Genomic DNA, 13,926 nt, shown 5'->3' on the forward strand with positions numbered 1-13,926 from the left:
TATGTATTGGAACAGTAAGACCCGATGACTGGGAGGCTCTATCCGCCTAGTAAGCCGCGTGCCGAGAATTAATGTTACTTGATATCACAAGTTCAAAGATTCCGGTAACCATTTCACTCACCGACCACACTGCTTACTTTTTCTTCCTGGTCTTTACTGAGAAGAGGAAAATCCAGCTGTGAGATGTCATGTGCCGTACGGACTCACGCATCCCACAATGTCAATGTCTGCACTGCTGACTAAGTCTTCAGCACAATCTGCAGGGGCGTCGATGAAATCTTGCGGTTATTACTTGTAAATAATTATCTATCTATCTTTGTGTCACTCTTGTAAGCGCTGACTGTCAAAACCTCGCAGTACAATGCATTCCTCTGTGCTCTGCAAAGCTCCTGGTTGAGTTCTCGACATAGCCAGCAGTGTTCTTACTGATGCAATCTGAGAGATTAATAACACATTATGATGGCTTAATGCTCATCCTGACTTACACTTAGGTATGTTACAGAGTTTCACCTCGTTACATCTCACAAACTTAAAATTTTGAACGATACTACATGATACAGTTAAAGGCCAAGTAAGAAATGGAACTCTCTCTAGAGGACGGTGATGTACACTTTCAAAACCAAGGGTTGCCATCAGATGAAACTGATGTTTCTCATGGTGGTAGAGGGATTCGGCTGTCCGCGAAAGTAGTTTGACAAAGTACGAAAAGTTACAAAGTAAGTATATTTGCCAGCATGTAAGCTTGAAGTGTAAGCACTGAACAAAGTAGGCATCTTGTTGAAATGTTATTCACTTTGATTAGTATCAGTTCAGTAAAAATGATTGACGTCTGAAAACAACATGCAGGCAATTACCAGGGTAGGGATCGGGTTTCATGGTAGCGAATGATATTCAAGGGTTTTGGAAGACATGTGCTGTGAGTTTGAATCCTATGGAGAATTTTCTGAATTATCTACCATTTGTGGATAGCACTGCTGATGGACAAAATTGTCATGAGGATGTCTAAAGCCTAGCTAATCAATGTATGCATTTCGTTGATAAAGTTTGTCCGCAATGTACCATAGCAAATGTGTATGAGCCACTTCTTCGTGAACTCTAGAGCATGTGGAGTGGTCGCCGTCGGTAAAATTGTACCAAATCAATTCGGTTAGTGAAGTCTTTTTTATTTTGAGTGGATTTAGCCAAGCAGTTATGACTGCGGTGTCTTCGATAGGTGACTGAGTTACGTGAGGTGTTAGTTCAAACCCGATCAAGAATTGTTGTGTCAATTAATTTCTGGCATCCCAGGAGTTATTTGAATCATGTCTTCACAGTCTTGTCAATACACTGTGGAGTAGAATGACGGACGGAAGTAAAATGTTATGTGCAGACAAAACCACCCCTCATGCATGTAAGGAAATGATATGCATAGCATAGTATAGTGAGATACAGATCTGGATTAGCCGGAATGGATATTAAACCGTTGGAATATTCTCAGAAGATGTTGGCTAGGTACGTCTGGCCTCGAACTATTAAACTTGTATTATTGAAAGTTATACTGGGAAAATGGGTAATTACAAGAGTATGCAGCCCTATAGCATGTGTGAAACTGAAGGAACAGATACTTACTAGGCTGTTAAAAATATGTGCTGGTACTTCCTGGCGGAAACAAGAGTTATGTGTGATGTACTGGGATTTATCAGGATTCAGAATCAAGCAGAGAGAGTTAAGAGGAAGGTTGTGAACATGGTGAATACGGAAAGAGGATGTTAAGGTTCCAAGACAAGAAATTGACCATTTTAATCTAACTATTCTCTTATGGTTAATAAGCTCATAACTCCCGTATATTATATAATTTCTGAAAGCCTAGATATAGGGGAAAATTTTTGTAACCACAGTGTCACCTTCGTAAACACAACTATCACGTGACAGGTAATTCGCATAACCTTTTAAAAAATCAGGTTTCCCTATGTTTTTCCTCCACTGTTCAAAATATCTTACTCAAACTTTCTGGAATGCAAGCTGTCACAACGCTCTTACAAAGTGTGTGTCAGATTTTTTTATATATTGCTTAGTTTTTATTTTGAGACAATTTTAAAGAAATTCACTAGGGTTAAATTCACCGCTCTTGAGGTTTATCTGGCATAAAAATTGTTTAAGAAGATATAAAAATATTCTGAGAAACACTTTGGAAGATCCTTAGAACAGCTTGCACTCACAAATTTCAGCCACATATGTCAAGGCATTGAAACAAAACATAGGGAAACCCGATTTTTGAAAGGTTATGCAAATTACCTGTTCATATGATAATTATGTAAATAATGGTGACACTATGGTAACCAAAATGTTTCCTATATCTAGGCTTGCCGGAAATATGTAATTTTCGGGGTTCTGAGCCTATTAACTGCTTGACGTGAGTTGTTCGCTTAGAAAGGTCAATTTCTTGTCTTGGAACCTTAAATACAATTAAAGACACTGGAGGGTAGTTTTAGAATGACGGAGAAGAACAGGGATAGCAAGATTAGATAGAAGTCTCAGAGCCCCAAATTATAACGGATCCCGATGAAGAATGTTCAGAGCGTGGTGATGAAACGGAATATTTTCTTTATTTATGTTAATACGATAGCTTACTGTTTGTGAAAGTGTGAAGTCATGAAAGACATGGTGAGCTAATGTTGAGGTGAACGCATATGAAAGTCTTGCAAATTATTCAATCTGGGAACATTGTCTTAGAGGCTTAACACTATGAATTTGTTCTTCATTATGGTATAAGTCCAATCTGATTAAAATCAGAAGCAGAGTATGGCGACTTCTCTGTACTTGGGCGTTATTCTTTGCTGTCGCCTCTCACTACATCTGACCAACTCCCTAGCAGGTCGCGATCAAATCTCACGCTCTGCAGCAGCCAATCAAATTGCACGTTACGCGACCGCGAGGTCGAGTGCGTCAATATGATTGCGATACCGTGTTCCCTTGCTTGTTGCCCATGTAAACATACTGCCGATCATATTCACATCTGCAGGGTCAAGTACACAACACTACGCACTTTCAAATTTCAGTCTAGAAATGTGTGGCCGCTCGGCTGCCTTTTACACATTATACTGGAGTGTATAAGTAACAGTAGAGCTGAGCAGCCAAAGTCGTTCACTGGGCGCTGCTCACTGTATGTCTCAAAAGTAGCCTTGCGTACGATGCTGTGCGTTCCCGGTGTATCTACGGCCTGAGCTCCTACCACAGCCCTGTTGACTGTGTTGATAGGCGGAATACACGGCGACCGCGGTGCCGATTTGGATCGCGCAAGAAACTACCTTTTCTAACTACTTTCGGCCGAAATCCGATGTATACCTACCAAAGTCACTCAATCGCTTACTCACAGACTGCAAAAAAAAATTGATAACCAGAGAGCTCGGCCAGTGTCCGCGCCGACAAACTCGGCCAGTGGAGAGGTCGGCCGCTTACATATGATTGCGTACATTTTCTTTTCACAGTCAACAGATGCTTTTATACCCATGCCAATTTTAGTTTTTTGATGTTATTTGGTGAACATTCAGAACACAACGAGAAGACGTTCCACTCTGAAAAACACGTTGGTCGGCCTCGGCGATTCTGCAGATCGCGTGTAGGGCAGCACGGTACGATCGAGAGGTACAAATTGGCTGCAGCAATGACTGAATTGTCGATCGTTGGATGAATGACGTTTTATGTTATGATTTGACGGAAGTAAATCGTAGGTTTACAGGTTTTTTATCGAAAACAAAACAAGATATACCACACTGTGCGACCAATGTCATCTGTAGTAAGCCTTGTTCAGGCAAGGAGGTAACTTTATGGTGGAAGGAAGTTTGCAAAGCGTTTACATCACGCTCATGAATGACATTGACATCGCTTTCACATAACTTTGGCGAGACCTAGAAAATAGATATACACTCTAGTCTCATTATATAACCATACTCCTATTGCCGAGTTCGCCTGCTGGCTGACTTCTCCAGCTGGCCGAGCTCTTAACTCGCCGAGTTCTCCCACTGACCGGGGCCGAGGTCTTTTCTATTCAAAAATTTGCTCTCGTCCCAAACCGTTTGAAATAGTTTACCAGCGATTCACGGTCGACCAAGTGTCCAGGAACCGGCAATATCTTGCAAGAACGTATCTAATGGCGTTATCTAATGAGGTATTCGGTCGAAAGTAGTTAGAAATGGTAGCTTTTCGTGCGCGGTCAAATCAGGACCGATAAGTCGCAATGTATTCATATGAGAGCAGCAGGGCTGTCATGGGAGGCCGTATTACGCCGGAAACACAAAGCATCATACGCAGGGCTGGTCTCAAAGTCTGTCCGCATGTTTTCTGTTTGCACAGTTATTAATAAAAGGCATGTTTCAATATTAAAATTACAGACAAGCGATTTTTAAATTCGCCGTGCGCCTTTGTTTACAACCGGGTGGATAGCTCAGTTACACTCTTTTGATTTTCGTGCATCTTCTTCGTTATTATGCATGCTTGAGAGTCATACCTATTGTTCTCTGTAAGGCGCCTTCTGATAGGTCGGCTGTTCTAGCCAGAGCGCGAGATTTGAACGCCACCTTCTATGGGAGTTGGTCAGATGTAGTGAGAGGCGACAGCGAGAGAATACCGCGTAAGTAGACGTTGCCGTACTCTACATCTGATTGTAATCAGATTGTTATAAGTCTACATGGGTATGGAGGTTCTGTAGTAATTGACAATGAAGTGAAAGAATATGAGATCTGTGAGAAATCATGTCAAAAGAGGTAAAAGGAAAGAGACGTAGGGAAACAATTGATAAAATAAGAGGACCTAAGGACGATAGGAGTGCGCCAGAGGGGCTGTGGTTTATCAATTTGGGACGGAACCTCTACAGTTACAGAGGAAGCATCAAATATTTACGTTATAAGGACTTGGGAAGGATTATGGAATGGGTGACAAGTGATGTCGAGGAGATGAGCTATCTTGCATTCCAACACGTTCTAGAGTATCTTCTTTTGCGAGCGAGATGGATCGCACAGCCGAGCGATAAGGACGATAGCCAAAAGAAACAAGAAGATGGGCATATTAGGGGATCTATGTGAAGCACCAGATCTTATGAAACCAATTCAAGGTCTTACAGTGGTCATTACTTGTTGCTGAATATTAGTACTAGGAGGAAACAAGGTTTTACATCAGGAATTCTTTTTTCTTACCTCTTTAGTGCACTTATATCTTTTGTTCAAACGATAGACCTTTAATTTCTCTCATTTCTTTCATGAAAGAGCTTACGGAGTTATAGTGACCGAGCCGAAAATACTTAAAATACGTGGTCATGAGCTAACTTGTGATACAGTTCTGACTCAGGTACTCAAAATTATGTTGCTTAGGGACGGGTTACATAAATGGTTGGAAAAAAGGCCAATTAAAACTTTTCAGAATAGTTAAACCCACCAACTAGTCCAGAGGTAGCCTGCCATGTCTAGGGTTTTGAATACTATAAACACAGCAAGAGTGTATTAAACATTCTCTTTAAAAATACCAGTGTCTAACTCTTCAGAAAAGAAATTCTACAATAAAGAGGATTTTTATTGTGACTTACGTAATTATCCTGCGTAAATTTTCAACTCATGTAACGATCTGCTATAGAGATGACTAAAATGATAAAATATTAGCGAAAATAACAGATGTGATTAATTTATTATATTATTTTAACTTACTAAATAGACATAGAAAATCATCGTGCATACTTCCCCTCATGATTTCTTCAGTCCATAATCAACTAAGGTTTTTTTTTTCTAATCATTTTATGACAAGGTAATTACTCAACAGGCCTACGAACTGTATTTCAGCTTTAATTAATGTTTGCATTATGTATTTTTGCCATTGCCATTTTATTCTTTTACTATTACTTCTATTTATTATAATTATTCCAAGGTTTATGGATGAGTCGGGAACCCTTTTTTAAAACAAATGGCAGATGGTACTGAAATCGCCGTCATCCTGATTGATTCTGAAGGCTTGGATTCTCTTGAAGAAAGTCAAAGTGAAATACTCTTTGTACTAACCATCATAATGTCTTCGATGTTAATCTACAATTGTAAAAGCATCACGAAGCCTGAGTCATCGACGAAATTAAGGTAAAATGTCCACACAAACGCTAATGAGTATATTACCGTCAAATAAACAAAGCTAACTGTTACAGTAAGCAGAGACATTGAATTGAAGCACAAATTAAATTTCCATTTCAATTAAGTATATCTCAGATGCAAAATACGCTTAAATTTATTCTATCATAAAGTATGTTCTGAATATCAGTGTGATCTATCTAAGAGTCTTTGAATATGTGAACATGTATTGCAAAATTCTAGGTGCTTACAGAGCATTGATGGTCTAGTATTTATCATCCTTCGACTGTTCTTGCACGCATGAATAATTTCGAGACGTGTTAATTAAAAAATAAATCATTTTTGTCCGCAAATACCTTTTGCATATAAACGAAAAAAAGGTGATGGTATTAGCCACGTAGTTTCCTAAGGAGGTATCTATGGAAGGGAAATGTTATCTCATTTGCGTCTCTTTCAATATTACACACTTGTTTTCATGAGTAATATGCGATATTGCAACATTCAGCTATATGACACCTAACAATTTTGAGAAATTTGCAAAATATGAAAATCCAATTATCCGACATTAGTTCCAATCGTGTTCGCTTTAAAATTTGTTGAATTTAGGACGCGCAAAAATCAGACGCCTTGTCAATTCCACCGACTCCATCCCTGGCGAAAATATAGGGTCCTTTACTTTTGATTCTAGTATTTACCCGGCATATAATTTTTCTACTATTTTATAACGATAACTCCACTAGAATACTACAATTATCTATTCAAGGTTTACCTTTAATAATTTAGCCTTAGTGTATCCTTTGTTCCTCTCATATTTGAAATTGTGACATCGTAATTCAATATGCCGCGAAATCAAAACTCGTTACAGAGTTGAACGTCACCCATTCGCAGTCAGAGGTCAAGGACGCGCCGTTTCACGACGGAGTGCTTTGACAATGATATGCTATAAACAAAATCAGGTTATCGAGGATTGTTAATTTCCTATACAGCAGTACATGTAGTTGGGCATTAAGAAAATTTGAGTTCAACATAATTAAAACATTTTAACTTTTAAAAGGAAAGCGCATACTAACTTTTCTTTACAAATTGATTTTAAATGTTATACTGCCGAAAGTATGATGAGCTAACCAGCAGTATATATTGAATGTTATATTATATACTATTTCACATAACACTTCTACATTAATTACATGCCTTCTAAGAATGCACTTTTTACTTTCGTTACAGATATTCGGTACGCTTGCTTCCAAAATACAAGTTAACAAAGACAGATGTGAAGATAAAACAGCATTGGAAGAAGATAAAGCAGATTCGGAAGATTTCTTCCGATTTTTCCCCGATATCTTCTGGCTTCTTCGAGATATCACATTCCCACTGACCATTGAAACAAAGGGAGAAGTAAAAGAAGTTGAGACAAAGGCCTATATACTCCTTGAGGTAAAAACATTTTTTTAATTTTCAAAATAATGCAATACACCATTGTGTTACATAGAGGTATAAAACTTGAAGCTTACAGTTATTAGAAAGATAGGGCATCACCTTTAAGTATATAAAGAGAGTGAATGAAACTTTGAAAGAGACTTGTTTAATGTTATTTTATTTGTTGATAGCAACATCATGACCGCGTTACACAATACTTGTAATTGGTGACTTTGTTGTTATCCTATTTTAATAAAAAGTGCCCTTAATCGTTACGTTCTGATATTTTTCTACCAGACAACGTAAGGTCGCATGCTTGTGAAAAATGACAAAGGTCTTTCTAGAGGTATTTTAGTGGCAAACATTGCTGCCAGTCTGAATCATACTTCAAAGATATTAAGCTTACTAAAGGAATAGCCTTGTTAAAATGAAATGTTTGTATGTTACTGCCATTACTTACGAGTCAGATCAGTAACAGCTGGAGATAATTACACGAAGATAAGATTTAAAATTGCTGTTGCTAAATCCTTTGTACTGCACCAGAAGCATTTTTTTATCCTGAGCTGTCGACAATTATCCAGCCGTCATTATCAAATAGTGATGAGTAGCATCACTGCGCCTGCGTGATCTTAATATTATCCGAGAGTCAATGTAGTCGATAACGTCATCGTTCTGATCCAACGTTGTTTTATGTTTCTTATATATGTACCTTCCTTGATAGTATACAAAACTAATTAGGCTCGCGAACCAAGACTTTCACATTATGTGACCATTGATTTCTTGTGGATATGACAAATTCAGCAGTAAAACATGATAAGAAACTCAAATAATTCCATTCAATTTATCTAATGAAGATGAATTCCGGGAGACTGGCGAATATTCTCTAGTTGTTTTGGAAACGTATCGTCAGATTGTGATACTGTTGTAAAGTCTGTGTACACTAGTGTAGAGACTGCATGGACGCAGATTTAACATCTGCGTCTCGCTCTTGCTAATAAGTGCTTTATACAAAAAAAACAAACGTACTTCATATTTAGTATCATACACTGAACACAAACAGCCAACTTGATATGGACGTGTGATGTTGTTTTCCCTTTACTACGAGAGAAATAATCCAAGCAACCAATCCGTTTTAATTGAAGCTTTCAGGACTGCACACGATGGCGATTCATATCGCTTGGGTCTATATTATGAAACAAGGGACAACAAAACACTAAATATGTATTGGCTAATTATGTTGTGATTATGATTTGTAACGATCATAATTTGCTGCAAAAGTGGTGAATGTTTATTATTTAATTCTCTTCATTATCTTACAGATTTTGAACACAGGTGAAAGTTCTCACAAAAAGACGAATTTAACCGAACAAATGAAATTGAAAAAAGCAATCATTGATTACTTTCCGACGTTTGATGCTTTGAAGCTGCCAATACCATCATCAAAAGCCGACGTTATAAGGAAACTAAATGACATGGCATGTCTCGAAAATGCAAATGAAGTAAACCAAGAATTTGCTCAAGGTATCGAGACTTTACGAAATACTCTGAACAGAAAGATGAAACCGAAGAAAGCATGGCCCCAGGTTGGAAATATGTATGGGCCACGTAAGTATAGCCGAACTTCAGGCGTTATATAGCTATTCTCTACACTCTGTCTCACAACAAAGTTATCGGGTGAGTGTCGATTTCATTAGTATGTCGATTCATTTGACATTTATTCCTTTCTACGTTTATCGGTGAATTTCAATTAAAGAATATTTAATTTTTTTTTCTTTGAAAAGTATTCTGTAATATTTACCTTCTGTGTGAAGAATATTCTGGTTTGGAAGTTTCTGTTTCTGACTGAAATTATGTGAAAACAACAACGCCTAGTTCCAAAATCTTGTTTGTAGCAGGATTCCGAAAGCATTTACTCGTTACACCTAGACAATATGCTCCAGACAATAGTCCCTTCGCCTTAAATAAAATATTTCTATGGCGGTTTACCATATTTCTGTACACTTTCACTCAAAGTTTCATGAGAATTTATTGCTCATTAATTTTCTTTGTCGAACAAAACAAAATATGGAAAAAGCTTTTAGGTGATAGATAATACTTAGGTAAAATAAACAACATGGCGGCGAAATAAACCTTTATAATATCTCGTCGCAAAGGTGGAAAGGTACCTTAATAATTGTTTGAAGACATTCACAGTGGGTTATCAAGAAATTATCTTTTCTGTGATTTATACTCTCTTATTAGTTCCTTCATTAAGTAATCACGCTAATCCTATTTTATCTCATCATCTAAATAACGTACGTCGTCATGTTTTCATCTCTTACCAGATCTTGCAAAATTTCTTCAAACTTGTGTCACAACAATAAATTCTCGAAGTACCCTGCCGTGCATTCAGACGCTTTGGGAGGATGTAATAACGTCACTGCTTGATGGTATCGTTAATAAGGCCTTAACTCTATATGAGACGGAGATGAGTTCAGTTTTGTCTTGTGATGAAAAGTTCAATGAAATAGACATCCTCCAAAAGCATGAGGTCGCTGTCTGTAAAGCAACGGATCTTTACAACGATGAAACGCGACATATTAATGATGCACAACTACGCCAGAAATATTTCAGGAAACTTCAGGTTAGTTCGAGAACCCTCTGTCAAACGTTTTTGGTATTACTACCTCATTATGCTTTGGTTTCAAATACTATTGTCACAAATATAACTATATTTCTATGACGTAAGGGCAATCTAGCGTAAGTATTTCCTTAGTTGTTAAATGGTTATTATGTCTGATTAAATTAACCCAATTCAATTGTACAGGCAATTTGTCCCTAAAAAGACTTACTTCTTAAAAAAGCTAAACGTTCGTTAATTGTAGGTTATAAGTAGGATGTTTGAATCTTTTCTCTTAATGATTTTTGTATGCGTAAATTTCTGACCACCTTTATTGATCATTCTACGATATCGTATTGTCCTATGATGACGTATCAACCGGATTGATCACCTTTAACGCAAATGTCACCATAAAAGGGGATAATGGTAAGACTTGCAAAATTTGAAAAGCCACGCTATGGTAAGACGCATTAGATATTTGCTGCAAGTTTTCCAGAAATTCGATATGTGAACGGCATTAATTTCCATCATATCTCGTCTGTGACATCTGTGAATGTATAGCGACTATAATGGCTATTTTTATCCGGAGAACGCATATTTTCTCAAAACATGGTTCCAGAGTATCAACTTGACCTCTGTTCAAAATGTTAATTTATGCTGTCAATCATGATTACTCAAATTCAAATTGCGGCCTGAGCGATCTCGATCCCTGCTGGGCATAACTAACAAAGTGTACTGACTTATCACTAAAATCACCATTATGTACCTAAATATAGAATATACAGCAACATACAACACGATAAGACACATGTAATAAACACGCAAGAAACGGTATTGTCTTTTAATATGTTTGTGGTCTTGTAAAGAACTGTAACAAATTTGTATTCATGTGGTTCCGTAAAAGTTATCGCACGTCGTTTGGAAGGCATTTAAAATTCCATTCTTCCAACAGACATCGAAACTGAATCTTTTCTCTGAAATTTTGATGAATTAACCTTTGGCATTTTGACTGGTTTGATCATTGTTTATATCAGCTGATTCGGACTTTAAATTTCAGCGTCAATTACATCGTTACCCCGCCACTTGCTACGTCAACATTGCATTGTTTGATCGATCATCCACACTCATTGACGACTTTAACCTCCATAAATGTAATAATATCCACAAGTGTAATATCAACCACAATTGTAATAAAATCAACCACAAATGTAATAAAACAGCCAACCATCAATGTAACAAGCCGCAACCACAAATGTAATAAACAAATTAACCATAAATGTAATAAAACTCAACCATAAATGTAATAACATTGAACTTGCATATGTGATCATTTGTTTATCAATGCCTTGAGTAAATAATAACTTAATAAGACTAGTGTAATGTTTTTGCATACTTTCCTGAAACTAGGTTTCCTTTCCGAAACAAAGAATAGAATAGTTTGAGAACACTATCAGAAAACGGCGAGGTACCGATCAAACGGAAGGGGAACAGCAGTTCTGGACACTGATAATTACATAATAAGGAAGCGTCAAAATAACTCGTCAACCATTGATACCACACAAATTTATGACAGATGACTCAAAACAAATAACAGAGAAATATACAATCTTATAAGAGAAACTTACGACACAAAACATGTTGACGAGAACATATATCCATATTTCAATCCAGTAAAAACAATACGAACACTACCTTGAACACAGTAGAACAAAATTAGACATCCTAGCATCCCCAGTGAAGGAACAAACTTCAAGTGGGACACCATAGGAATACAGACAATCTATCGATTATTCCACACGGTCTATTCACCGAAGTCGAATTTGAGGCGACTGATTAAGAAAGTATGGCAAATTTCGAAAAAAAAAGGCGTTAAATGATCGTAGTGTTATATAGTTCCTGTACTTTTGAGTAGAGACTGCACTGACATTCATATTACAGCTGTGTCTCGCCATAGTCAATCAGTTCTATACACAAAATAGGGAAACGTAAAATACACTTTCAAATATACAAAACACACTAATCGAAAACAAGATATGATTGATGTATGGAGTTGCTTTCCTTGTTTACATAGATAAGTATTTAAGGGTTTATTCCTCAATTGCAATGACAAAATAGATTTATTACATTTATAGTTGACAAGTATTACATTTATGGGCGATATTACATTTATTGGTGCACTTTACTACAATTGTGGTTGATGTTACATTTTGGAGATTATTACATTTGTGGAGGTTACAACGACGGTTGCGGCCCTGCAAAGCTGTCCTGAGGAACTCATTAACTTTCTTTACAAAATTAATGTATTTCAAAATACTTGGCTGGTCATTTAGTTTCCTTTTCTGAAATTTTGTGTCTGACACATCGTAAAAAGCAGCGTATATGGTATTAAAATATATATGACCTACGGACAACTTTTACGCTACGTAACAGTCCCATGTCAGTCGCATATTACGAACGGTTTTTCGATGTTTTCTGAGCTTACACACCCGAGGTAACTGGATATGTAACGTGCGCTAACTATACTTTGGGTCATGCCGTTTGCCAAGCTCTAATTCGAGCTTGGGATCATAAAGTTTTAGATCAGTTTGACTTGAAATTTCTTCACCTTTTCTGTAATTTGTTGAAATACCTAAGCTTAAATTTACATTGAAAATTTGATGGGTGAAGATTCTTCTTTCAAATTCACAAGGGATATTTTTGTTATTTTTCCATGCGTTTTATAGCTGGTCACAAGCTGTATGCAACCCGGCATTTATTACCGGTTACCGCCTATTAGCTACATCACTGGCTACAAAAAGAGCGATAAAGATACAAAGAGTAGAAGGTCCCCCACTGGAAAAAGTGCTTGATATACAAAAATATATACACATATACAGTATATGTGTATATATTTTTGTATATCAAGCACTTTTTGTTCTCCCTAGGATCAAGGGCAAGCATGTCGAAAATTTGCATAAAATTTACATAATTATTTTTTATTCATTAACACATATTGAAAAACATATACATACATTGCACACACAAAAAAACTGGCACTGCAAATTGTAGTCATTTAATATGCCTTTTATTTACTTACACACTGTTGCATGAACATACATATCAGGGGAATAAACAATTACGTTTACAGGTGGCACTGGCACCATGAATTGCAATAAATTCATACATGAAAACTGAACAGTCACATCTTGCTTTCTTCAGCAGTCCAACTTCAGTTTTAAAAATTCAACTTGTATTCTCATTGCATGGAGAAACATTTGCGATGAAACACATTGCGTCACTTGTTTACAAAATTATACAGAGCAACAAAGCCATACAATCACAGGGCTGTGTACCCCAGCGAGTTGTGGGCACATAAAAACATTACGGTAACGGTCCCAATGGATAGAAGGACTGTGTTATGGTTTACCATAACAGAAAATTCAGACGTATTTACACGAATGATCGTCACCAAAATTTAAGAAACCGCTGTCGTTTTAGTAACTTGCCTCCTTAGCGAACCTGAAACGAGACCTGAACTTGAAAACAGCGCGAAATGCTAAAAACCCACACATCAACGCCATCTTGGACATCGCCTGACCTGTTTACGTCACACGGCACTGTGGACATCATTTCGCGACCAAAAAGTTAATCCAAACTCATATTTTTACAAAATTTGCGACAAATAAAAAAAAAGATGACAAGAATGCAAAAGAACGATTGCACGATTAGCCAAAAAACTTGTAAAATGACAGTGACCTCAACATCAAGAAACTAGGTCAAATCAGCGTAGCGTGCGCAGCCCATGAACTCTACTGTTCTCCCGCTCTGATCATTTCACCGTTTGTCTCA

At 37.2% G+C, this 13,926-nt stretch overlaps 1 protein-coding gene across 1 annotated transcript in view; it reads left to right on the forward strand.

Moving 5' to 3' along the window:
- The first annotated feature begins 4,216 nt into the window (after positions 1 to 4,216).
- Positions 4,217 to 13,926, forward strand: part of LOC139130280 (guanylate-binding protein 4-like) — a 74,475-nt gene continuing 64,765 nt past the window's right edge. The window contains exons 1-4 of the mRNA XM_070696033.1: positions 4,217 to 4,303; positions 7,308 to 7,517; positions 8,819 to 9,104; positions 9,824 to 10,122. Coding sequence (XP_070552134.1) covers positions 4,217 to 4,303; positions 7,308 to 7,517; positions 8,819 to 9,104; positions 9,824 to 10,122 — 882 coding nt within the window. The remainder of the gene's footprint in view (positions 4,304 to 7,307; positions 7,518 to 8,818; positions 9,105 to 9,823; positions 10,123 to 13,926) is intronic.

The sequence above is a fragment of the Ptychodera flava genome, chromosome 3, assembly GCF_041260155.1.
Source record: "Ptychodera flava strain L36383 chromosome 3, AS_Pfla_20210202, whole genome shotgun sequence".
Lineage (NCBI taxonomy): Eukaryota > Metazoa > Hemichordata > Enteropneusta > Ptychoderidae > Ptychodera > Ptychodera flava.